The 27,252-nt window shown below is 30.5% G+C and overlaps 1 protein-coding gene across 1 annotated transcript in view; it reads right to left on the bottom strand.

The window, feature by feature from the left end:
- Nucleotides 1-1,980: 1,980 nt before the first annotated feature.
- LOC111703377 (synaptotagmin-1) overlaps nucleotides 1,981-27,252 on the bottom strand; it is a gene marked incomplete in the record, with an annotated part of 40,353 nt that continues 15,081 nt past the window's right edge. The window contains 9 exon segments of the mRNA XM_023475300.1: nucleotides 1,981-2,193; nucleotides 2,575-2,624; nucleotides 7,931-8,044; nucleotides 10,187-10,247; nucleotides 15,614-15,747; nucleotides 19,348-19,413; nucleotides 20,253-20,295; nucleotides 24,302-24,304; nucleotides 27,042-27,125. Coding sequence (XP_023331068.1) covers nucleotides 1,981-2,193; nucleotides 2,575-2,624; nucleotides 7,931-8,044; nucleotides 10,187-10,247; nucleotides 15,614-15,747; nucleotides 19,348-19,413; nucleotides 20,253-20,295; nucleotides 24,302-24,304; nucleotides 27,042-27,125 — 768 coding nt within the window.

The following is a 27,252-nucleotide window of genomic DNA, read 5'->3' as shown; positions in this document are numbered from 1 at the left end:
TCCGTACAAGTTCGTCTCTGAAGTCTCTTCCTTTGTGAGTAACCCAGAGTTTTATCATTATTAGTTTATGTACAATTAATTATCTTGCCCCAAACACTGATTTTTTAAAACCCAATATCTTTGCAATTCGATCTCCTATGACCTTTGATATTTCAAATATAAATTCTCTGTTAGATGAAACTAGTTTAAATTTTTGGCACAAATGTGAGAAAAACTATCTTATCCGATATCAATTAGATATTCAAAATATTTTCCAAATATCTTCATAAAAGAGAAATTATGATTTAAAATATATTATTTAATCTTACGTGAAATTTACTTTAGTTTGCCGTGATAAGTTTTTTTTTTTTTAAGGTGGAAGGTTTAAAGGAAATAATGTTGTGAAGTTATAATTGCATCGGTTAGAATATGAGCGAATATAAAATAATCATTAAATAATTTCTAAACGCATGAATTTAGCAATAACCATACTATCCCAGTTGTGGTGCAACTATATCTGTAAATAAATATTTGCAAGATGGAGTCTAAATATCTGCATGAAGTTTGTTATCATCATCTATAAATTCTATTTTTAGTTAAATATTAATATTGTAACTGAATGTTATCTAAAAAGTGTAAGTTGGGACAGAGTACAGAATATAGATTTGAATAATTGAAAGCAACCATTTCTAAATCCGTTTATATTGAAGATTGAAGATTTTTCTTCAGGAAAATTTCAATTTTACAATTGTTTGAAAATTCATCCAAAATTTAAGTTTCACAAAGGTCAATAAAATGATCGGTTGCTTGATAACAACATTTGCACATTTGCAATATAATATATTTTCTAATNAACCCTTTCGGAATAAGAAAAAAACTTAAATACATATTTATTATTTATTCTTGATGAAGGATGAATTATGTGCATGAATTATTATGCATTGAATATGTCAAGTCCAGAATATCTAAAAATGAAGGATAGGATTATGAAATCAATATTCATCAACGCAAGTCCGCCATTTTAAAACATTTTTTAACATTCGAGTTTTTTTATTAAAAATGCTCCACGAGAATCTGAGATGATACCATTTAATTCCGATAAGTTGGTCTTATTTTACAATTCGCAAAATTTTAACGCTTTGCTAAATCGTTTGATAAAATCTTAGGTGACAGAAAATATTTTTGGTTCCAGAAAATATTAAGCATTGTAATAAAAAAACTTTGAATGTTTAAAAATGGATAACAAAAATAGCTGTTAACAATCTAATTATTTAATTCCAAATCAATTTAAAATCATAAATTATTTCTACAAATATTGGCGGATGTTTTTATTCCAGGATCCTGATGGAACATTAAGCATTAAAACATAATACAGGAAATCGGTTTTACCTATTTCCTATTTTTATCTCAAGGGACTTCAAGGGACTATCAACGTAATTTCATTTGATTCTCCACTAATGGAGTCGAATTACCGATTCAGAATTGTACTCTTCAAACCTTGACTGATCATTTCCGACGGATAAATCCTTATTTGTTTAATGCAGAGGTAACATGGTCCCCGAAGGCACTTAATTTTCAGCAAGAAAAATATCTCATCCTTCTTAAACTAATTTCGTACCGTTGTGAATACGAAACATGCAATGTCATTTGAAATTACGCTTAAACAAACGTTTAGAAGAAGACGAGATCAATATAATCTTCTCTATCCAGCAACATCTGAACAAAGTATATTTGGATGAAAAGGTATAAAATGTGAAGGGGAATAAATTCTTTATATCTTCTCTATTTCCAGTCTCAAACAAATCCTAACATTTGTTGATTTTCAAATAGAAATATTTCAGATAAAATTCAGAAAGAAAGATTGTTCGTCTGTGAATCCCATAGTTTTAAACCTATAATTCTATATAATTGAAAATCCAACCCAATTAAAATAATTTCACTTGACTTCTAGTCAGTTTTTTTATTAAACCTATAATTCTATTGGTGAAAATCTGGAAATATTTAGAATAAGAAATCTCCAATCTTTTTTTTGTGTACTGAAATTCCTGTTTTTACCTTCCTCCCAATAAAACTGCAGTACGCTATTTGTAGAAAAATTTTCAAGATGTTGTTTAAAAAATTAATAAAGTAAAATCTAGTAATTTTGTGTTCCTTGGTTTTCTTCAATGAGAACAGAGCAGATTTGGTTGCATCACTCGCTTCCATAGACAATGCCTGTGATAAAATAAAAAAAAAATATGAAAACTTTAGAGCAGTTTCCGGCAGTTACAAAGTCCATAATTAAGTTCTTTACACATCTGTGAAACTACTCAAGTTACCTTTCATTAAAAAGCAATATCACAAATGCCAGTTGCTTATCTTAGGTTTTTACATTTTTGGTGTGAGCTCTGCGGCTAAAACTCTTTAGAAACAATACAGTTGTAAAATTGTAAACTGGAGAAATTGTTCAGATAAACGTAAGACAAGCTTCATGCTTAGAGTCAACTTTAAAAAACTAACAATATACAATCATTGAAATTTCAAATTTATGAATATTGTACAAATAAAACACTTTAAAGTATTTTCTTTTTAAATATTGAAAATGGTTTTTCTTACTTTGGTAAAAGCAGCGCGTTTTCTGAACAGGTCTAATCCACTTCTACCATCTAAAATATGTATTAAGGATTCAACATGATATATAGTAAAAAGCGAGAAATTAAAATACAGTAAAGTTCAACCGCAATTTTGATTGGAGAAAGTTCTAAAAATAAATCCAAAACTGACAAATATGAAAGAAAAACAATAATTTATGTTTTTACCTTATCGTTAAATTAGCAACTAATTAAGGTAGTAGATATACATTTATAAAAACTTGCGTAACCCTTGGGTAGGTTTACATTAGAGGGTTATGTTTGAATGATATTTATACAGAAAAAAATAAAAGAAACCCTCTTAAAAGGGAAGGCAGGCGGCCAAGGCCACAACATTTTCCCCTTCCGTGCCACATATAACTTTTTTTGTCTTCCGGCAAAAATAAGCCACAACTGTACGGTCTTCCATGCCACAACATTTGAGTCTTCCTGGAATTATTACCTTTTCAAATGATAAAAGCTTGATCTGAAATTGTGATTTTAAAAATTCCAGCGACATCGTGCAAAAGATATATACAGGGTGTCCTTTTAATCTTGCCAATTTTCAAACTGTTGTAACTTTGCTATTGTTTAGAATTTTTCCGATCTGTACAAAAATTTGAGAAATCAAAATATAAACGTTTTGTTGTATACAATGAAAATTTACAATTTTAATACCAAAAAATGTACAAATTCAGTTATTTCATTTGAGCCATACTCCAATACATGATGTAATCTAAAGAAGCCAAGATTTGGATTGTTCAGAACTATGCTTCTAACAAAGGATTAACTCAGCTTTGTTAACTTTACCATCATCTAACAAAAAGACTGTTCCAGTTGTGAAAGCCTTAAGAGAGTAATTTTTGAGAACTTTGGCAAGGGAAGGTGGCCATTTTGAATATCTGTTAAAGAAAAAGAAGTGAACCAATTGATAACAAAGCGTTATTATTTGTAGATTAAAAATGTCACTGAATAAATGTAACCAGATCTATATTTCTGTTCATCATTAATGTTTCAAAATTTGCACAATTAAAATGACATCCCATCCCGTATATAGATCTTTACATTTAAGTTTTGAATTAAAATAATGATGATTCCTTTTAATGTAAACTGCAAACTTATTTTTCCACAAAAATAAATTCAAATTTTTCTCTAAAATGATTTATTTTTTAAAACATTATGAACAACAAAAAAGATGCACCATAGCATAGCATACTCTTTAAGTTCAACGGGCGCTCATAACCAATAATTTGCACTGTTAATGAGAAAATTGCAAAATAGATATTTTTTTGCGAAAATCTGTAACGCTTGCAGGTAATATTGTGATTTTTCTCATATTTTCTTATTCTTTATACTACCCCAGACAATTTGTCTTGGTGCCTACTATGCGTAAAATGATGTAAAACTTTCTTTGTAAAATGTAAAGGAGTTTTTAAACTGAACACATTATTCATTGATCTTTAATGAACTTCTAAAATATCTTAAAAAATCATGTTTTGCATAATGCGGCTGGATTTAAACAAATGAAATAACAGACTTTTTGCAGTGTAAATAAAGGGTAACAATTTTCATATACAATGGTTGTAATGTAGAAACTGTGCAATGATATTGATTTGTCTCTAAAGGGGTTAGATCGGGTTCCCTCTAGTTTTGTTCTAAGAACATAAAGAGTCTGTAGTGTGTGTGCATAAATAATGATTCTCTGATGGATGTGGTGGATATGCAATTTATAATATATATATAGAACCCTTGGATAGAACCCTTGAAAGAATACAAGACACATACATCATATTCAATTGTTTTCTGTTTTATTCTATCCTATACAATTCAATTAAATTCCATATTGTACTTTTCCATTATATTTCATTCTTTTTGTTTCTATGATGTAAGCTTATATGGCTTATTCTAATTCGTAATTTTTGTAAATATAAATCATATATTTTTACACTCGTTTATTTAAGTGGACCCCATATCGTGCATTTGTGAATAAATTCATTTATTTAATTTTTCAACATTATGCATAAAAATGCACTTTTATCTCTAGGGTACAGTTACAGCGTATTGGTCTGACTATTCTCAAGAAAATCATTTTTAATTAAAAAAGTTAAATGTCTTTTTAAAATGTTATCGCCTTTTGACCAACATTGCCAACCTATGATCCCCTGAACAGAGGGACGTTAAGTTGCTTAACGTTCCTCGGAACAATCAAGTAAAATAACGACCTGCTTTGTAAAGTTTTCGTGAAAAAAATCGCGTATTTTTTCTCAAAAGACGATAAAATTGTTTAAAATCGGAAAATTCAATATTTTACTTAACCACGGATTACCAAGATCAATTTTTGTCTAAAAAACATCCCTTGCTGCGCTCTGGATGTATTATAGACAAAAATTGGTCATGGGAACCCTTGGTAAAGTTAAATTCACTTATAACTTCGCTGTAAAGTAGTTGGAAATAATTATAAACTTTTCCAAAAATTTAAACTTGTTAAATTTTTCCTTGAATCCTTCCAATGAAATTTTAAGCAATTGGACCTCTAGTTAAAATATATTGTTGAAATTTAATGTTACTAGGCTTTTAAGGCCTATTTAAATTGTGAACATGTTCTTTTTGTTCACATTTTAAAACAAAGAAGAAACAAATTTTGCGGATTTGTGGATTTTCAAGAATTTAAATTTTTTTTACAAAATTAAAAACCTTTAAAACACATTTTTTTATTTTTATCATTCATAGACCTTCCCTGTGGTCACGTGATGTCCCACAAAAAATTTGGGCCCGATCGGTTCAGGCGTTTTGACGTTTATTGGATACAAACAAACAGACAAGCTAAATTTATATATAGATGAACAATAATAGTGTTTAAAATATTGCTTTCCCAACATTTACTCACGTATTTTTCGTATTTTCTTTTTCAATTTTGGCTATGCTTTAGAATGGTTGACTTGATATCATTTAATCCACATAATCCACATAGATGATACCAATTGATGTTAAAGGGACTGTCGACATATTTTTAAGTGACCCTCCTAATAAAGAGAAACATGTCCGATTTACAATGGTACCCTTGAATTGCAATGAGCTAGGAATATATCGGCGTTCTTCTATATTAAAATAAGATAAATTCCTTCCTGTAGTCTTTGATGCATACGTCATTTTTACATGCCAAAAGAAAAATCATCAATTTTTAGAAAGAACACAAGGATTTTTCCATTAGTTTTGCCTAGATTAAGGGTTGTGCCGTTGTGAATTGCGCATGTAAGCATAAATTTACTTTATATTTGTTCTTCAGTCAGTACATTTATTTTTGGTTAGTCCCATCTGTGGTTAGAATGTGGGATTAACCTTTGTAATTAATGAAGCAAGTTTTTCTTTACAAGACATCAACATGAACAATCAGAAACTCCGAGAAAGTTTTGACGCAACTAGTAGGAAAATGTTTATCCTTTATCCAAACTAGCTTGGGAACCCAGCTTCGCATTTTGATTTCGCGGAATTTTAGCACTTTTTCGTGGAATTTGAGCATCTTTTGCGTCAAACTGATTCCGTATTTTAGCGCGGGACAGAACAACGCGGAATTCAGCTTTCTACGTAAGAAATGCGTAAAAATACGGAATTTGCGATGGAACAATAATCTTCCTATTCCGTTGGAAGCTTGTATCTTTTCTAGCATTTTTTAAGTATTTAATTAAAAGGCGAAATTCAAGGCCAAAGACCAAATTAGATCTTAAATTGTCAAATTAATGATGTCAGGTTCGTAAACTAAGTCTTATACTTTGTGGGTAACCCTGTAGTCTGTACATTGTATATAGTATATACACATGGCTGTGTTTACTATTACTTGTTTATTTTTGTAATAAAAAGGAATACAACTGTTTATTCAGCGTGTAATTAATTATACAAAAACCACTGTTATATTAGAAGAGAAACTCTACCATTTTATTCGTAATACCAGAAAACTCTGGAATACAAAGACGACTATTTTAGAATTAAGTTTCTAAAAAGTCCAATTAGCAGGAAATTTTACTAAATTAGTGATTTGTGTCTGGCAAAAACTATTTGCTTTGTAACAACATTAAATACACTTAAGTATTGCTATAATGTCGTCTTCCTATTCCATGTCTTCGTCATCACTGTATCATAACTTCAAAATTAAGAACAGACTCTTCTTAGGGATAAAAAACGTTTGTGATAAATCCCTAAGATTCTGTTCACTATTTCGAACAAGATATTCAAAATTACAAAATTTCCAGAAGTTCGATAATACGAACAAAGTATTCTTATTTTACCTAATATTAAAACTAACAATTCCTTCAATGAAAAATTAATAATAAATGAACTGATAACTTGCCTAAACTATAATCCTAAAATAATTCCAAACCTTCGTAATGGTAACCCTTTGATATTTTAAACTATGATTTCTACCAAAGTTTTATATGTCACAGTTTTACATCATAGGTTTTAACAAAAGGTTGTATAATAAGGTAGACACTCTGGATGCGCTCCAGTGAAGGTAAAGACGACCTACATAGCAATGGACACTCTAAATCCTCATATGACGTTACTGCTTATTTTAAAGAATAATAAATTTTGCGGCTCACTAATTATAAACAAACTCAAAAATTGAAAACTTAAATTAGAATTGGATTTTTTAGCTTCAAATCTGTTAGCACAATAACTATTTGTTAAATGTGATGATTGTAAGTTAAGTATCAGTAACGTCATATGAAGATAAAGAGTCTCCATTTAAGTTAAAGTATGAGTAATAAGTTCCTTTAACCACAAACTACTTACGTTTTATCTCCTTGAGTGTATGCCATTTTATCCACAAACCACTTACGTTTTATCTCCTTGAGTGTATGACATTTTATCCACAAACTACGTACGTTTTATCTCCTTCAGTGTATGCCATTTTATCCACAAAACACTTACGTTTTATCTCCTTGAGTGTATGCCATTTTATCCACAAACCACTTACGTTTTATCTCCTTGAGTGTATGACATTTTATCTACAAACTACGTACGTTTTATCTCCTTGAATGTATGCCATTTTATCCACAAAACACTTACGTTTATCTCCTTGAGTGTATGCCATTTTATCCACAAAACACTTACGTTTTATCTCCTTGAGTGTATGACATTTTATCCACAAACTACGTACAAAGTTTTATCTCCTTGAGTGTATGCCATTTTATCCACAAACCACTTACGTTTTATCTCCTTGAGTGTATGCCATTTTATCCACAAACCACTTACGTTTTATCTCCTTGAGTGTATGCCATTTTATCCACAAAACACTTACGTTTTATCTCCTTGAGTGTATGCCATTTTATCCACAAAGCACTTACGTTTTATCTCCTTGAGTGTATGCCATTTTGCGATTGGTCGTCGTGGAGTAGCCAGCATTTCTGTCCAGTGACGTAGTTCAGCTCCCTTTGCCTGACACCCTAACTCTATCTCACCTGGGTAAATACAGGGTGTTTAAAAAGAAATTTGGGAATTGAGTGACGGATCGTATTTCACTGTGAACTAGACAGATGGGGAAGGTCAAATTTATACAACAATACTGAATCGACTCAGCTCCTCCTAGTTTTGATTTTACGCACAGGAATGAGAAAATCAAATTTTTTTCTATTACATAATAATTCGAAATTCAAAACATTTTTTTTTCAGAGAAGAGGAGTATAAAATATACAAGATTTCCATTTCACGTGCAATAATTTTATTTTGACGTGTTTTCTACATTTGATTTTATTTAGCAAGGTAAATTGAAATCCGTAGAATGTTTTGCTGATCTTCTAATTCTTAGAATTTTCTTGCTTTTTGTTTAATTTCAACTTTACTGTCGTAAAATGAGAAAATTCGGAAAATTCCTGTTTAAGAACAACGGACATTTGTATCTTTCACCGTTTATATTATTCTTTTACAGGAACATTATTAACGTTACAACGGTTTTCAGAAACGTTAGAAACATTTTTAACGTTACAATGGTTTGAATTATAAACATTATTAACGTTACAACGGTTTGCAGAAATTCTAGAAACATTATTAACCTTACATTGGTTTGCAGAAACGTCAAAAACATTATTAACGTTACAGCGGTTTGCAGAAACGATAGAAACATTGTGAACGTTACAACGGTTTGAAGAAACGTTAGAAACATTATTAACGTTACAACAGTTTGCAGAACCGTTAGAAACATTACAAACGTTACAACGGTTTGCAGAAACGTTATGTAACAAGTTCAGTATCAATATATAGTTTATCTGTCTGTATTATCTATGCTTTATCACATGTTCTGTCCGGCTCGCCCGATCAATCTATTTTTACCTGTTATCAATAAATTAGTACCATAGCAACCTTCGTTTCATACGGACGTAAGTAGCCAGGATTGGCTAGAGATAGAGTCAGGATTGAATGAGTATTTAGAGTTAGAGTTAAGTATTGAGAGAATATTCGGGAACTAGATCGTTACAGTTACATTATTAACGTTACAATGGTTGGCAGAGTAACAAAACTTATAGCGTTTAAATTTACTGTAGCTTACGTAGCGTCCATACAAATTCACAAAATGCATTATTCCACTGAGATCGTAAAAAATTCAATTGAATTTGACATTTGACATGATATTACAACCTATAATAATCGAAATTAATTCGATGCATTCGTAAATTGTTCATATTTAATAATATTTTTCATATATTTCATATATGTAAAATAAACCTTAATTGACGATTATTTGGCCGCTAGGTGTCTTGCTCTCGATGCTTCACGGGTTCCACGTGGGGGCGACACCTAGCGACCAAAAAATTCATCGTTTAAAGTACATCGTATATAAAACAAATAAAACATATCCTGAAATATATGAATGGCTCGAATTAAATTCAATAATAATAGGTGATAATATCTAAATAGTTTGTTTTAAATTAAATTGAATTAGTCACGATCTGAGTGAAATATTGAAACTCCGTGAATTTGTATGGACGCTACGCTCTTCGGTTTGAGTTGTCTTGTGTTTAAACATTTTCTCATAACAGACACAACAGATAGAAATAAGATTAGTAGCGATCACCATTGAATTCGATTCAACGTTAGCCTATATACCCCCTGTCAGTTTTCGCGAACACTCCCTTCAAAGACATAACTTTTTGAAATTATGTTATAACATTGCTAATCGTTAACAAAAACGAAATGGAAATCGTCATTCATTTCCCATGTTTATTGGGACATCCTGTATAATCACTAATGAGTAATTTTTTTTAAAAAGTTAGATGGGGAATGTTTTTGGTTTGGTTTACAACATTCATAGCTTTTAGTAAGCATGTTAGATGCTTAATGTATCTTAAAAATATTTTGTTTAAATAAATGGTGCAAAAAATTTACACTAACACATTAAAAACATATAATTTTATTGTTTAATAAGCATCCTATTCCTGAAAAGTAGAAAAAATATATCTTTTTTAGACCCCGTTGTTTTATACTTCAAAGCATTCTTAGTTTAAAAAATATAAGAACGATTATTTCCAAAAAAAGTTTTAAATAAAAAACAGTCACTTAAAAAAGTAAGAAGGGCTCTCTTCAACAATGGATAAAATAAAAACTACCTATTGGATCATTCCCCCCGACTCTGTCGTAATCTATAACTGTCACCAGCAAACTGACACTCTGAAAAAGAAAATCATTTGTTCTAATACTTATATCTTTGAAACCTGATAGTGTAAACTCTTCTTATTTAAACCTGAGACTAGTCGATCTAACAGAATTCCAAGAAACTGAGTTCTTGTCACATACTCTGATTTTCTATCTTCTAAACTGGATGTTTTAGACCTTTGATATTTCAAGCTATGAATTCTGTTTGATCCAATAATCAGGTAGCACAGATATGGGGATGAGGAAATATAAGTTTGTTGATAAGAATTTATTCCTTTGAATTATCAGAAGTTACGACATCAGGTTAAAAAGATATTGCAGATTTAAAAATCTGAGTTTTGTGGGAAGAACCAAGTGGGGCTGGTGGTTAACTGCCTGTCCTGCTAAACAACTTGAGTGTACAATTAAGACAGTTTATTGATAAAGGATGTAGGGAGATTATGGCCTTATCATACAGTACAAACATCAAATATGCAGTACGCTTTGGTAGTTAGTAGGTGAAGTACGTGGCCTGTATATTGTACAATTAGTAAATGATTTTTATAAATTTATAATTTAATGTAAAATTATTTACTTCTAAAACTTGGGATGGATAAGAAGGCATGTTCTAAGAATTAGAAAAAAGTAAAATAAGGTTCAGTTAAGGGGGTTGAATCAGCAAATCGAAAATATGAATAGAAATAGTGAAAGCATGTAACATTTTGCAACCTAGCATTTTTTCAAATGGTTTTTTATGAATTTTCTAAACAATCAACTTTTTAGTTTTTAGTTAAGTTACAAAACTGGTTTTGTAATTTTTGGGTTCAATTCTTAAAGCCGGATAGTGGTAAGGCCGTAACTCTCAAATCCAACCATCAGGTCACGTGATAAGTTCTATCTATGCATCATAGGCCACAATAAACAATATCAATACATATATCGAGTAATTAACCGCGAAATCTATTACAGACAATCACACATTTTGTTCACATTATATAACTGCTATTCAATTTAGACTTTTGAGTCCACGGACTTTTACAGCAATGTATCTAATTTGTCCGAAATATATATTATTATTATTAATATTACAATTACAACCTGCTACCGTTATCTTTATCGTGGGTTAGGGGAGTTAGGGTTGGTTGGGACTCTACCTGGGCTGAGCGCTGCGGCCATTAATCTGGACCGAGCGCTGCAGCCATTAATCTAGGCCGAGCACTGCGGCTAAACTGGGCTAGGGGGCCGAGCGCTGCGGCTAATAAACACTTAGTTGTTAAAGTTTGCTAAAATTTTCAGAACGCTAAAGATCATTAATTCAGGATTAGTCTTTATTCCTAATTACAATCTGACCATGTTATCTATGTAGGTGGGTAAGGTTTTCATGGGTGGTCGAGGTTTCGTGATTTAAAAAAATAAATATTTTTTTTAATTACACAAGGTTTCGGTCCAAAATTTGAGTTAGGGCCTTACCACAGCCCTTATGGTCAGAAATGACCAATTTTTGACCCATTTGATTTAAAGAAATATTTTTAAAAACTTTGTTTAAAAAAATAATTAATAATTTCTAGACTTTTGAGTAAAGGAATTTAGAGGAATTTTCATATTTTTTTTAATGCAAAACAATAATGATTAAAAAATGATTCTATGCTTGATTTTTTAATGAATAATAATAAAATAAATAATAAAATTAAAAGTTAATTAACAAAATATATATTAATTATTTATAGTTTCTGTAAACGTTATTCATTAAAGTTTTCTTCATTAAAATTAGAAATTAATTTCAATTTCTAATCAAGACTATAAGCAAACTGTTGAAAATATCCACAAATGTAAAAAACTAAATCGGTGTAAACGGGAAAAAAATCTGTATAAATCGTCCCATGAAGTCAAATCCTTTGTGGGTAACCTTTAATATTCATGGTTACATAATTAAATATTATATAATGTAACTTAAACAAGATCGCCCATCTTTAAGATTAGGTTTTTTTATTCTGAAACTTGTTTAAGGCAAGGATTAAAAACAAGACAATTTATTTTCAAAGTTGTAAATTAGTTTTAATAAAAGAACAAGAAAGAACTTTTACTTTCGCAAAGTTTTTTAGAAGCAAAATTAATTACAACTTGAGTCTTAAAGTCTTCTTCATATTCCACAAGTTGTATGAGTCCTACTGTAGCAGGATAAACATAGATGGTGGTTGAGTGTTAAAACGCTGTTTATTTTGAGTTGGCTGATGTGTAGGAAAACACAAATTTACAGAGAGAATAATATATTACGGAGTATTCACTAATGAGGCACTTAGTGGGTTGAGGGTCTGGTCAACTATAATTGATTGACATTTATTTGGGCCTTAAAAATTTTATTAAAAACTAAGCGGCGCTGTATTTCCACGGCGCCGAAACCAGACTTCGTGAAAAGTATTTCTTATTGTCAAGGCAGTTCAAATTCCTTGCGTGATGATAAGTTCTGTACAAGGACGTTCAGCGTATGTTTACATACAGTACAGTACACGACAAAACTATGAAAGTACTGTGATTAAAATTCTTAAAGGAGGAAAAAAATATATCTAAGGTAGTAGGGTCAGTTGACATTGGTAAACTGCCTTTTAATAAAGAAATATTCGACTGGTGCAGAAAATCCTGGTTACTCTTGAAAATTTTATACTCTCTGGTTTACTGTAAAATTGTTTGAGGTGTTCACACATTGTTTAAACAAAGATAATATCCGAGGCACGTTCCTGTAATTTCAAAAAGGAGAATGGAAACAACCAGATAGTTTGTGGTTACATATAGATGAAACCTGTAACTTCAGGGTGACATGTGAGATTCACAACGATGCTTTTAAAATTCTTGTGAAAATTCGGTCGTGAAAAAAAAAATTTTAGATTTTTTTATTCTTTCAAAACTTAATCCATAAAAGTACAGAACCAGAATATCTATATATAAATTTAGCTTGTCTGTTTGTCTGTCTTTTTGTTTGTATTCAATAAACGTCAAAACGGCTGAACTGATCGGGCCCAATTTTTTTGTGGGACATCACGTGACCACAGGGAAGGTTTATGAATGATAAAAATAAAAAAAATGTGTTTTAAAGGTTTTTAATTTAAAATCTAAATTCTTGAAAATCCGCGAATTTTTTTTTTTAAATCCGCAAAATTTTTTTCTTTGTTTTAAAATGTAAACAAAAAGAACATGTTCACAATTTAAATAGAAGATGGGTGCGAAGCGCCCTAAAAGCCTAGTACAAAATAAATAATAGATTCAATCATTCAAATTCAGATTCAAATTCTGCATCTTTCACTTGAAATTCAATCTACAGATTAAATGTAGTTTTTAAATACATGATGAATCGAAAATAAAATGATTGGTATATAGGGAGATCAAACGTCATTAGAACTTTATATACCTATTCAGAAATGTTCAACCTGTCTAGTTTCTATAGACTGCAGAGAAACCTTATATTTTTATGGAATAACATTGAAAAAACACTGTAGGGGGGGGGAGGAAGACCAACCACAACAATTTCTCGTCCGAGCCACATTCTCCTCATAATCTAGTCAGAGCAAACTCAAAATCCTCGTCTTTCCAATAATACTTTTTTTAAAGTGTCTAATCCTCCAAGATAAAACTATTTTTTTAAATCATGCCACGTTAGGCACTATGGGAATACATGAAATATTTGATTTTGTAAATCGAAAAAGTGTGTTCCATGATTACATTAAAGTTTTCAAGGTTAATATTTTTTAAAATGTTCACCTATTTATGCGCATTTTCAGATATTCTATGTGTAGACTGTCAGTTGCCTACCGCCCTTAGAAAAGAACTGAAATATCTTATAGCAGTCCTGGGTTTACAGTTTTGTGGAGAGCTGCGTTTAGCTCCACATCTCGTATCCTACAGGGGAAGCAAGGAATGTAAATAGAATAAAACAAGGCTTCACCTTCAGCCTGGTGAATCTAAACGAAGGAGTTTAACCCCTGATGGGTATACAAGCCATGCACAAGGATACCAGTTTTTTACTCGACCAGCTGAGGGGACTGGACTGCTGCTGAAGATTCCTTTCGATGGGGCTCTAGGGCTTGCAACTCCCCATTTTACATAAGGGGTTCAGTTATGGGTTTCCTTTATGCTCCTTAACTCGGAAAGATATAATAGAAGGAACACAGGGAGCAATCACTTATACCCTTCCTCCTACAAACCTCCTATTTCTCTCCTACCTGCTCCACAACTTGATGTCAAAATAACTATTTGGAGAGGCCTCAAAGTGTAGAAACAAGAAACAAGAAGCAAGAAGAAAAATGAAAATTAAACAGAAAAAATTGGAAGAGAAAATATTAGGAAATTGTGTTTTGCTTAGTCAGAAGCAACTCAAGAGTAAACAATTAGCTATATAGAGTTCTGAGAAAAGAAAGATAGCAAAGTCTTCAGCTAGCTCAATTAATTACAGTGTTCTTTCTTGTAAAGTGGCAAATTACAAGGACATAAAAAAAATTTTCTTTTTATTTTCAAAATTAGCCGAATATGATTGAAAGATTTACAAACAAGAAGAAAATGAAGAACAAGAAATTTAGAAATCTCAAAATATAAATATATCATATAAATATTTAAAAATATTGTAAAATTTAATTAAAATAAATTATTAAAATTAAAAATGTGTTGACTGTTGCAAATAGTTCTAAGTTTACTTTAAGTTTTTTAGTTACTAATAGTGAAAACCATAGAATTTTTTGGGGTAGTTTATTGGGGAAAATGATAGGCAGAGGTATGTAAATATTGCTATTTATTTTATATTGGGAAGGTTAGCCATTACAGAGGCAGAAGAGATTTAAGGTTTACCTAAATAAAGTTTTACATCATTCTCATGGGTTTTAAGATTCCAACATTATGTAATCTTTGCAATACTTTAGTCTATTAATATTTTATGCCCTGACGTGGCTAGATAAAGAGAAGATAATGTTATCTTTGAGAATTGGAAACTTTAAAAACAGTTATGATCAAAGGACGAGGATTCCGAGGTGGCTAGGGTGAGAAAATTAGAAGAATTTGGCTCGGAAGAAAAATTTGTGTGGCTGGCTTTCCTCCCCTCCTGTAAGCCTTCTAAGATTTCCAAATAATTAGCATATTGATGATCAACAAAACATTTCTGGAATAAATTAATCAGATTTTCATTGGAGATCTTACTTCAGAGTCACAATTCGTTATATTTGAACGAAACAGTTGTACATATTTATCTAGACTTTCAGGCTCTTTCCTTGGAATCAATTGAGTTACCACAAAAAATGTTGAGCCCGATACAGACGATTTGATCCGTTAATTGGATAAAGACAAACGAGCCAAATTTATAAATAATATGAATTTTTGAGGATTTACCAATATTATTTTTAAAGGAAAGCACATTGTCTTACCTGAACATATTCAAAAGGAAGCTCAAATGTGAAGGATTCGTTGTAGTAAGGATTAAGTGTACACTTTTTAATTGTCGTCTTCTTCTTGCGGATTCGTTTGCCGTTCTGCATTAGAGACAACTTCACGTACGGATCTAGAAAAGGAAACATTTTCAATCAATTTCTCTAGACTAGAATCTACCCCCCACAAAATAAATAATAGATTCAATCATTCAAATTCAGATTCAAATTCTGCATCTTTCACTTGAAATTCAATCTACAGATTAAATGTAGTTTTTAAATANTACATTTATGAACAGTGAGAACCAGAAAACTCTGGAACAGAAAGACGACTATTAGACTCAAATTATGACTTTAAACTGGTTATCACTGTAATTTTTTTTCTCTAGCAAGTTTTGAAAAAAACCTGCAAATATTTATGTTATTTTCCTGGAGAACGTTAAAGCATTTATGAAAGCCATACATCAAAGTATACTGCGTTTTAATTGCCAGTTACAATTTTTTCAATATTCAGAATTAGTGTGTATGAATGTACTTTTTTGAAGATACATAAAAAGAAACCTGTTATACCTACTGTTTTAAGAAAATATATATCAGTCTATAGAAACCTGTTATACCTACTGTTTTAAGAAAATATATATCAGTCTATAGAAACCTGTTATACCTACTGTTTTAAGAAAATATATATCAGTCTATAGAAAATGTATCTATAGAGATAATGCGTGTGTCCAAGATTAACTAATTATTCTAAGAAGATAATGCTTGTATCCAATATTAACTAATTATTCTAAGAAGATAATGCTTGTATCCAAGATTAACTAATTATTCAAAGAAGATAATGCTTGTATCCAATATTAACTAATTATTCTAAGAAGATAATGCTTGTATCCACTCTACACTTGTGTAAAGCTGTCAATGTTGTTAATCGGACCACGTGACTCTACACATGTGTAAAGCTGTCAATGTTGTTAATCGGACCATGTCACTCTACACATGTGTAAAGCTGTCAATGTTGTTAATCGGACCATGTCACTCTACACATGTGTAAAGCTGTCACTGTTGTTTAGCCACTCTACAAATGGAGAATCACTTGAAATTACTCCTAAAATCCCTTTTGGGAGAAATACGAACAATTTCAGCCTTGCCAACCCAAGCCATAGGTTTGTTTACACTTCTCCCGAAAGCTGCAGTACACTATGGGATAGGATTTTTGAGAAATAACGAAATCTTTCGCGAAAAAGTGTGTCGTTCATTGTTCAGAATAATAAAAAATAATTGTTTTTTTACTGAACGAACGATTTTTCAGAACAAACTTTAAAAAACGATAGTTTTTTAATGAACGAACGATTTTTTTAACAGTTTTTCGAAAAAACCAATGAACGATTTTACTGAACAAACAATTTGACTAAACTAACGATTTTACTGAACGATCTTTCAATTAGAAAACGGACAAAATATATGGAAGATAAATGATAATTTTGAGAACGTTTGAAAAAATGCGATTAATTGGGTCGTTCACGAACGATGAACGACCGAAATGAAAAAAGTCTAAGGTGCCCATCCTTAATAATCACCAGGAAAAACTACTGTAAAATTTTCGTATAATCGTTACTGAAGTCATCATTTATGGGTAACATTGTATACGCCATTTTGAAAAATGTAAATAATGACGTCTGATGTGTTTAGATATCTATTATCTACATCATGATATTAAAAATTCTCTAAATGATAGGTTGATGGGACGAAGATGAATAGAAAAATAAAAATATTTAATATCGACAGATCGGTATTTTCTTTATCATCCTTCCTAATAATTTCCCCCCTTTCCCTTTCTATCCCTTCTCTTTCCTCTCCTTTCCCTCTCCCTTCCCCCTCTTTTCCCTCTCCCTTCCATCTCCCTTACCTCTCTATTCCCTCTCCCTTCCCCTTCTCTTCCCTCTCCCTTCTCCTTCACTCCCCTCTCTATTTACTCTCACTCCCCCCTCCTTTCCTTCTCCATTCATCGCCTGAATTTCCCCCACTTTCCCCTGAAAATCTCTTTCCATCGCCTGAATTTCCCCCACTATCCCCTGAAAATCTCTTTTCATCGCCTGAATTTCCCCCACTTTCCCCTGAAAATCTCTTTCCATCGCCTGAATTTCCCCCACTATCCCCTAAAAATCTCCTTCCATCGCCTGAATTTCCCCCACTATCCTCTGAAAATCTACTTGGTAAGTGGCAAGCAAACTTTGAAGAAAGGTTGAAGTTGAAAAGTTCTAATCTAAGGTCCAGACTCCAGAGTGTCACGATCAAAAAGTGGATTATTACATTTTTCCGAGTTCAATGCTCATCTAACATTTTCTAAATATCGAACTTACGCATCAACATTTCGAAATAACGATCAGGATTGAAGGGACAAAAAATGTTGTGAGAAATCCCTAGAATTCTCTTAAAAATATATTCTATATTTCGAAATGGTTTCGGTAAAGTTCAATATTTCAAACAAAATGTTAAGTTAAAAATCCTAATCTTATATTCAAAAATACTCATCAACTTTTACCTTTAAATAAAAAAAATTTTAGTTTGAAAAGTTGTCTTAAAATTATAATTAATTAAATAATTAATTAATTAATTAATAATAATTAAATATAAGTTTGTGCGGTTTAGCCTGCAAAACATTATTTTTAAAGACTTTATAGTTTAATAAAACATGTATATTTTCGGCTGTACGATGTTTTGGAACACCTTGATCTAGGAAGATCAGAAGGAATATAGAAAACCTTTAGATATCTTTCTTCCTGAGAGGACTCATGGACCCAATTCTTTAATCGTAAGATGGTTTGGTCGTCTTCGAGGAAGGGGAGAGCATGGAACAATAATCTCCAATTCACGTGAGTACTCTTTAACCTTTTAACTTATAATCGAAGAAGGAACTAAGTGTACACAAACAGATTATCAAGTGCAATAGGTGGCAACAGAGAAATGGACCAATTATACACAACGTCACAAGTGTCAAATATAACAAGGAACACTAAATTTTCTCATATTTGTTGACATATGTTTTCTAAGATGAAATAAAATTTTAAAAACAGAAAATAAAGAACACATATAGTTGCACTTATTTTGCTCTGAAATTATCACTATTACGAATAATTTTTTTCGGACAAAAAAACTGAATTGACACTTGTGACGTCAAAACGTACAGCTGTACTGAGAGTGCACAAATTCTACGTTGCCATCTTTTGTTTTATAGAATCTATTTGAGTGTACATAGTTCCTAAATGTTGTGAACGCCGTTGGCAGCTTACTGTGTGACATCACATATTTATTACTTGAAAATCTAGAATATCCACTGTGATATCCAACATATTTTATACAATTCGAACATATTTTTGGGAAGAAATTTGCAACCCAGAAATAACTTAAAAAACTCTTTTAACATTTTAAATTCAATCTTTCTCTAATTTTTAAATTTCAAGATGCATTATAATTAATATTACTTTGAAACACCTTTGATAATGAATTCCTAAAGAAACCTAGAATATATGCATGTCTTATTTCTCATCTAAGTTAAAATGAGTCCGAATTTTAAGAATTTGAGCTAAGTACAGCCAAAAACCGGTTTCAATTGAGCGCCGGCCTAAATCTTGAAACATTGAATACAATTTTAAGCGGAACCAACAATATTTGAGATGTCTGGACCCCCAAGTGTAACATTATACATACATATATCCCAGTTTTATTTGATATAATACCTGAAAGACCGCCGACGTCCATTTTCTTTAGATTCTTGGCTTCCATCACTATGATATTTAGTTTTCCTAAATCATATAGGTTATATAATATACAAGATGTCTGCCATTTTTGTATGGTCAAAATTACCGGAAATATCGAGATTTTCATTCAGAATCCGACAAATATGGTTTTTGTTTAGATAAATTAAAATCTGAATGATATACTATATATATATATCCGGTAATATATTGACTTTAAAGTTTTGTTTCGTGAGACGCCCTGAATATTTTTTAATGATGTTCTTGAGAACCAATTATTCTGTGGCAGGCTAATTATTCTATAGAAATCAACGGTAATGTTTAATTTTATATAAGTTTTTCTATATTTTTTATTAGATTTTCATGGATAATATTTAATTTTGAATGTTCAGAACTTAAGTAATTAATATTGTGGACTTAAACTTTAAAAAAAATTTAAAATTAACAATTGACCTTACAATTAATAAAGTACGTGCCTGATTTACATAGGTACCCTATAAACCTCTATCTGAGCAAACTGGAATTGAAAATCATGAATTTTCAAAAAGAAAAATTAGAAAATCTTCGTCATTTCTGCTTAGACGAATTAAGGTTTTATAGGAATTGTACATACAACTCTATAGATATGGTAGTAATTTGAGAAAGTGAAAAAACTTCCAAAGCTAGAAAAACAACAATATCTTCCACATTTTGATCAGGTTAAGGATTACAAAGTACCTCATCAGGCATTACATATCACTAAAGACTTTGTTGCCTATGATTAGGCTATTTTTTTCAAAAAGAATTGACATGAACCTGTTGGACCACAACGGGATTAAAATTAGAAAATGTTCGAGCTCTGAACTCTCTGTTTGTGGTACGGTGTGCATATTTTGTTATATATTTGCCTGTATTTGGAATATAGCGAAGAGAAAAGCAAATATCTCCCAACTGAAAAATAAAGTAATTAAAAAAAATAATTGGAAGGTGGAATATATTCAATTTAGATCATTTTTACAGTTATTTTTAAAAGCGGTGCAATTTTATCGCATTCAAAAGTTGTCCTTGCTCCTAGTATTAGGCATCATAACTTTTCACAAATGTTTGGGAAGGAAATTTTCGATTTTTTCTCCCTAAAATTATTTGTTCGAAATTTGTTATGACGCCCCTAATTCTAGCTCTATTGCTTCTAATTCTAAAGTATTGCTAATCATTACATTGTCACAAAAATTGCTTCTGATAGTTCTACAATTCTACATTGTTTATACTTTGTATTACTATTTATACTGCTAATTCTAATGTAAGATATATCTACTAAACAGTAATTTATTAATATTATGCGTCTTAAAAAATTGTATATTTGACATCTGCAAAAGCAGAATAAAATGAAAAACAAATGTCGTAAAAGTCCAAAATAAAGAAAAAAAAATTCTCATGTTTTCTTACATTTGTAATTGTTTTATAAATTCAGGATGACAAGCACATACCCCCTCTAATGCTAATCTAATTGTGAATGCTAAGAGTTCATGTGATATAAAAATACGTGCAACAAGGAGTAATAAATTAAATAGAAGAAAAACCCCTTCTGGGAAATCCCTTTTCGTTTTCCTATTTTCAGTTTGAATGTGCAATTCGTTGTGTAAGACTATAAGTACTCCAAAATCAAGTATTTCGTGTTAATAAATCCAAGTTTTACCATCAAAATTAATTAGGGATCAATTAAAAAAAGTTTTTTACTATGGGTATGGACGGTTAATAAACCTCTCTAAAGGTATGCCGTAGTTATATATGTATAAACAACATGTCTATCACCCTATGAATAAATATTCATTTTTTCCCTGTAGGGGCTGAGCTCTGCGGCCAGAACAGGCTCATTGGCCTGTGCTGTCTAACAGCTAGGGTTATTATTTTTCAAGTAGAATTTAAGTTTTGATGTTAGCAAAATTGAGTCTGGCCAAATTTATTGTTTATAGTCCTGTAAGTATTGGTATAAAGGAAATGAAATCAATAAAAAATATAATTTATTTATTTTCAATATTCAATTATGTGAAGATAGTAGATACTTTAGGAATTAAACTTCTAAATATTTTTACTGAAATTTTTATTTTTAGTTTCTGAAAGGAATTGAAACAGAATGTGTCATTTTTTACTACAATTAGTCGAGAAAATCAGTACTACATATATAGTAAAGAGAACTATATATATAGTAAAGAGAACTATATATATAGTAAAGAGAACTATATATATAGATCTTGCAGAATGCATAGTTGGAAATATCAATGGTATACACAACATCAGGTTCATTTAGAAAATATAATTTGGAGGCAAGTGTTCAAATAAATGTTCCAGAGAAAGTGAACAATTTGTTTCAAAGTATTATTTTCTAAATTATAATGTATTTCCCTGAACAAATCTTCACATTTTATCTTGCACACTCAGTGACTGAAACTTTAGACAATATGAAACACTAAACCGAAGTTTTGTCAATAATTATAAGATTAATTAATTAGATTTAAAAGAGCGCAAAATTTCCCCTTTCATGCTCTCATTAGGTTTGGTGCTCCGATAAATTGATTTCGTAAACATCTTATTTCAGAATTTATAGAAAATCAAATCATATATATCATATTCGTTTACACCACATTTAAAGCAAAAAAAAACTATCTTTAAACGATGGCGATCAGTAAAAAATGTTGTTTTATGTCTATTATACTAAATATGATCGTAGACTTGACATTGCTGCACCACTTATGACAGCCCCCCCTAGGAAAAAAAATTGCAAGTTCATTTGTTCAAGTTTTTATACAAAAAACCCATTATCTTTGCTTTTAAAAATGTTTGCAATATTGCCAGTTCTTCTTGTATCATTGCTCAATTGTGTATAGATCTAAAGTATACTCAGTTTTGTTAACTTTTACTAAAAGTTCCCCGCTCCGGTAGAAACTCGATAATCCAAATATACTCGGTTTTGTTAACTTTTATCAAAAGTTTCTCGCTCCGGTAGAAACTTGATATTCCAAAGTGACCTTAGTCTATATATACAGTATACACATTCCCTCGGGGCTAACATTTGAAGGACCTTCTTTATTTACTTAGAATAAAACTTTTTTTAGCAATACAAAATGTGATTAATGATGTGTATAAGTCTTATTGTTTAAATTTTACATCATGTAGTGAATCAAAAGTAATAATTTACTGCGCTGTTATATTTTAAATATTTTTTTTCTCTAAAATTATTAAATCTTTAATTCATAAAAGGGTAGATGGTTTAAATATATGTTTCAAGCCCCCTACCCTTCCTTAAAGGGCATTATAGCCAAGGATATGTGAAGAATTAGGATAGATATTCATTCGAAGAATTATCTAGATTTCATGTATTTATAAATCTATAAAACCAATTCTCAGGATCAAAGTTTTAAAATCCGGCCATCGTACGTTTTTTGGCAATAATTAATTTTAAATTCTGGGGGTTTGTAAATATGGCATGGTTAATTAATTAATGTTCAATTAGTCAAAGTGTTTAGGTCAGTATTTTTAGCTTTTTTTTATTCACCGACCGGCCTTCCAGCCATCCGGTAGCTGTACCTTATATTTACCGACCGGCCTCCCCTCCCAGCCGTCCAGTGCCTGTTTGCTGTACCTTGTGCAATTTGTTTTCAAAAACCTTTCAATGGGTAAAGTTTGTATTTTTCTTATAGATCAATGTTTGTGTTGTTCTTTAAACGTCAATTTTTTTAATGTTTTAATAGTTAAAGGAACTGAATTCTTGTCACAGCATCTAATTTTTTAAACGTTGCAACCCGATGTTAAAGTAAACATATGCTTTTTTGGGAGAAATTTTGTTAGATTAAAGGTTTTCCATATCAAGCTGCAAAGCTACATAGGGATCAGAAAATTTGAGTTTGTGGCAAAAACTCAGTTCCTTTCGGACTATTATTTTGCGTTCCCACATTTTGCAATATTTGACTGAAAAAAACATGGATACAAAATACAGTGGTATATAATAATGATTCTGAGTAAAGATTATAAAAAAAACAAAATTAATTTTCTTAATCTCATTTATACCAATCTTGTTGTAATTCATCTAATAGCTGCACTCGGGAATATTTTTTTTTTGAGGGGGGGGGGGTCTTGAAAGAAAAAATTGCTTTTTAAAAAATGAAAATGTTTAAAGGGAATGAAAAACGAATGATTGAAGTGATACAACTTTTATATGGTGTAATTATTAGATTTGTGATTTTTAATGAACAAGTTCTAATTTTTCTTTTAAAAACGCTAGATCCAAACTAGATAAATATAAAGAAATCCACGACAAACAATGGTCTGTTTTCAAACACCCCTTGTTTTCCTATTGTTTGTATAAATTATCATTATTCTTATAAAAGAACTGAGTTTTTGCTACAAACTCTAATTTTATTCCCTTTGCAACCTGATGGTGTAACAAACCTTTGATATTTCCAACTTAGACTTTTTATCTAACAAATTACAAAACTGAATTCTTTTTTGTTAACTTTATATTTTTAGATTGTTGTTTTCTCCTTTTTCTAATAATTATATGTTCATATTTTTGTTAATTCAGTATTAATAGTACTAACTAATGATTGATGATTACAGTGTTAAGCAGTGTGATCAAGCAAGTAATATCCAGTGATATTCAGAAAACATGAAAAATATATTTTTGTTCTAAAATATCTGAAAACCATCAAGCTCTCATGTTTTTTGAAAATCACTAAATGTGAACTATAACATGCATGTCTCCTTCACTAAAGTACATTCGAATATTTAAATTCTGATTTAACATAATTCAATAATATCTACTTTAAATCTGTCAATTTTGTTTGTATTCAATTTTCCATATTTATTTTTAGTTTTGTTTGTTTATTTATTCATATCTGAGTTCTCTCAATTCGAAGCTTTCTATTGTGAACTATTCTAATTTAACCCATACATAACTTACATACTGATGGCAGAGAAAAAAGAAAATATTTTATTATTATTTTTAATAACAAATTTTATGGCGACGACTTTTCGTGATATCTTTTTCATTAATATAAGATTTTATTTTCAAGTAGAACAACTAGGTAAATTTTCAGGTCGCCATTTTTGTTTTGGAATAAATGTCGTCTTTTAAGGATAAAACTTTACAATTCAAACAAAGAGAATTAAGTTTCACAGTTGAAACAGAAAGAATTAAGTTTCACTGATAAAACACAGAGGATTAGGTCACATCTGGGGTTATACATGTTATTTTTTTCATCTACCAAGTGGACAATTTGGAGTTTCACTTATTTTTATTTTGTTATTTATTTTAACCTGGGAGATTAAATATTTTTAACTTAATAAAATACTATTTTTGGAAGATAATCTTTCCCCTCAAATGGATTTTTTAAAAACCAATTACCATATTTATATATTTATATTCCAAGAGACATTAAAGTAACTAAACAACCTGATGTATCCTGTATTTTGTATTTTGTATCATTTTTTTGTATCTGGAATTTTTATTTTGTAATCTGTATTCTGTATTCTGTATTCTGTATTCTGTATTCTGTATTCTGTATTCTGTATTCTGTATTCTGTATTCTGTATTCTGTATTCTGTATTCTGTATTCTGTATTATGTATCTGGATTGCATGTTGTATTTTAATACCATGAGAAAGCTTGTAGCTTTAATCTGAAACTCCTGAGGACAAATTTTATCATTCATTTTTAATTTTGAATCTATTTGTTTGAACAAGGGCGCGCTTGTCGGGGATTCAGATGGAATTTAAAAATTAAAGATTTTCTTTTTTAGAAATATCACAAAAGGGGTTTAATCTTAAATAATAATTTTATTACACATATATTTAATGTTTTCATGTTTTGTTAATATCTGTTATGATTTATTGAATTGAATTGAATTATGCGAAGTGTCTTGATAACAATGGAAATTAGTGACGACCTTAACGCTACCGTTTGCTTAAAAAAAAATTTTTGTCTTGAATTTACCAAATTGCTGTCTGGCATTTTAAACATTTAAAATTGAAAAAAAAACAATAGGTTTGTAATAATTTAATTTGCCTAATATCTCTGTAAATGTTTGCGGTACGGGGAAGGTTAAGAAGCGGTTTTTTTGCACAGATAAAGAGCCAAACATATTTTTGATAAATTACTCATAATTTGTAAACTTGTAAGTCACCCCACCCCCCATTAAACTGCCTATGTATGTTGGAACATTTTAGTTTTTGTGGAAAATGATGAAACGATACTTTTTTATAAAAGTTATAAGTTTTGTTAAATGTAATAAAAGGTCGTTTAAATATCAAAAGGGATAAAAATTAACATTAAACCTTTCCCTGTAAAACAGTATTGTGATTAATTATTCTTTTTATTTTGTCTGGTGGATATCACATGTTTGTCAGATTTGGATTAGTTTGTAGATCATGTATAATATCTGAATAATCAGACTTACGTATCCAGTTTCTTACTTAAACCAAAATTTCCATAAGCAAAGAAAGAGAAAATGATTTTCAAAATTATTGATAGATGAGAACATTGTCAAAGAAAATAATCGTTTTTTAATCATCCTGAAAGGGACTGTTAAGTAAAATAAAAGGGGGTAAAGGCTGAAACCTAAAAAGTTTTGGAGTTGATCGCGACCAATATTAGTTCTATCTGATGTCCCTGTCTCAAGAAATTGGTTTAAAAAGATGTCTAAGTCATACGAAAACTCATATATTTATATATGTCCAGCCGTTTGGCCGGCTATAGGCAACATATATACATATGAATGTCTTTTTTTTAGTATACAGATAGATGTAGATATACATATATGACACATTTTTATATCAATTTCTCGAGACAAGAACATCATCAGATATAGCTAATATTGGTTGCGATCAACTAAAAAATGTTTAGGCTTTCGTCTAGATACACCCTTTTATTTTACCTTAAAGGGAGTGTTCGCGAAAAATGAAAGGGGGTATAGGCTTAATGCGACAAAAAAGCGCTTTTGATCGCTACTAATCTTACTTCTATCTGTTGCGTCTATAAGGAGAAAATTGTTAAAAACGACTCATGCCGTAGAACGCGGCGCCCATACAAATTGAGAAAATTGCAACATACAACTTAGACCGTAAAAAAATCAATTTAATTTCAAACAAATCATTCAGATATTACAACCTATAGTCATCGATTATCTTTCGCCACATTTGTATATAGTTTATATTTCATAATATTTTATTTTTTTAGAAATCGTTTTAACGGATTTCGAAAAATGTGAGTGGTGCGCGGCATTCTTAGATAGTTGCGCAAGCGACAAGAGAAATAATCAAATTCAAAACAAATTAACTAAAAAGTATTATAAAATATAAACTATATACAATTGTGGCGAAAGATAATCGATGACTATAGGTTGTAATATCTGAATGATTTGTTTGAAATTAAATTGATTTTTTATGGTCTAAGTCGTATGTTGCAATTTTCTGAATTTGTATGGGCGCTAAGTTATTCAGTATGAGACGTCTTTAACAATTTTCTCCTTATAGACGCAACAGATAGAAGTAAGATTAGTAGTGATCAAAAGCGCTTTTTTATCGCATTAAGTCTATACCCCCTTTCATTTTTCGCGAACCCTCCCTTTAACAGTCCTATTAAATTTGATTGAACCTTACTTATAAAATATGTTATTTAGAAATAAAAACGTGAAAAATGCTTACATGACCATCCCCAGTTATACACTGTAGTTCTTTAGTGGCTTCTTCCACTTGGGCCAGATCTATATTGCAGATGGGTAGACGTACCTAGACATGAAACATTAAAGAGACTGTATACTATTAAGTACAGCTAGACATGAAACATTAAAGAGACTGTATACTATTACGTACAGCTAGACATGAAACATTAAAGAGACTGTATACTATTACGTAC

This window comes from Eurytemora carolleeae, unplaced genomic scaffold (assembly GCF_000591075.1).
Source record: "Eurytemora carolleeae unplaced genomic scaffold, Eaff_2.0 scaffold539, whole genome shotgun sequence".
Classification (NCBI taxonomy): Eukaryota; Metazoa; Arthropoda; class Copepoda; order Calanoida; family Temoridae; genus Eurytemora; species Eurytemora carolleeae.
This window is presented reverse-complemented; position numbering and strand designations above follow the sequence as displayed.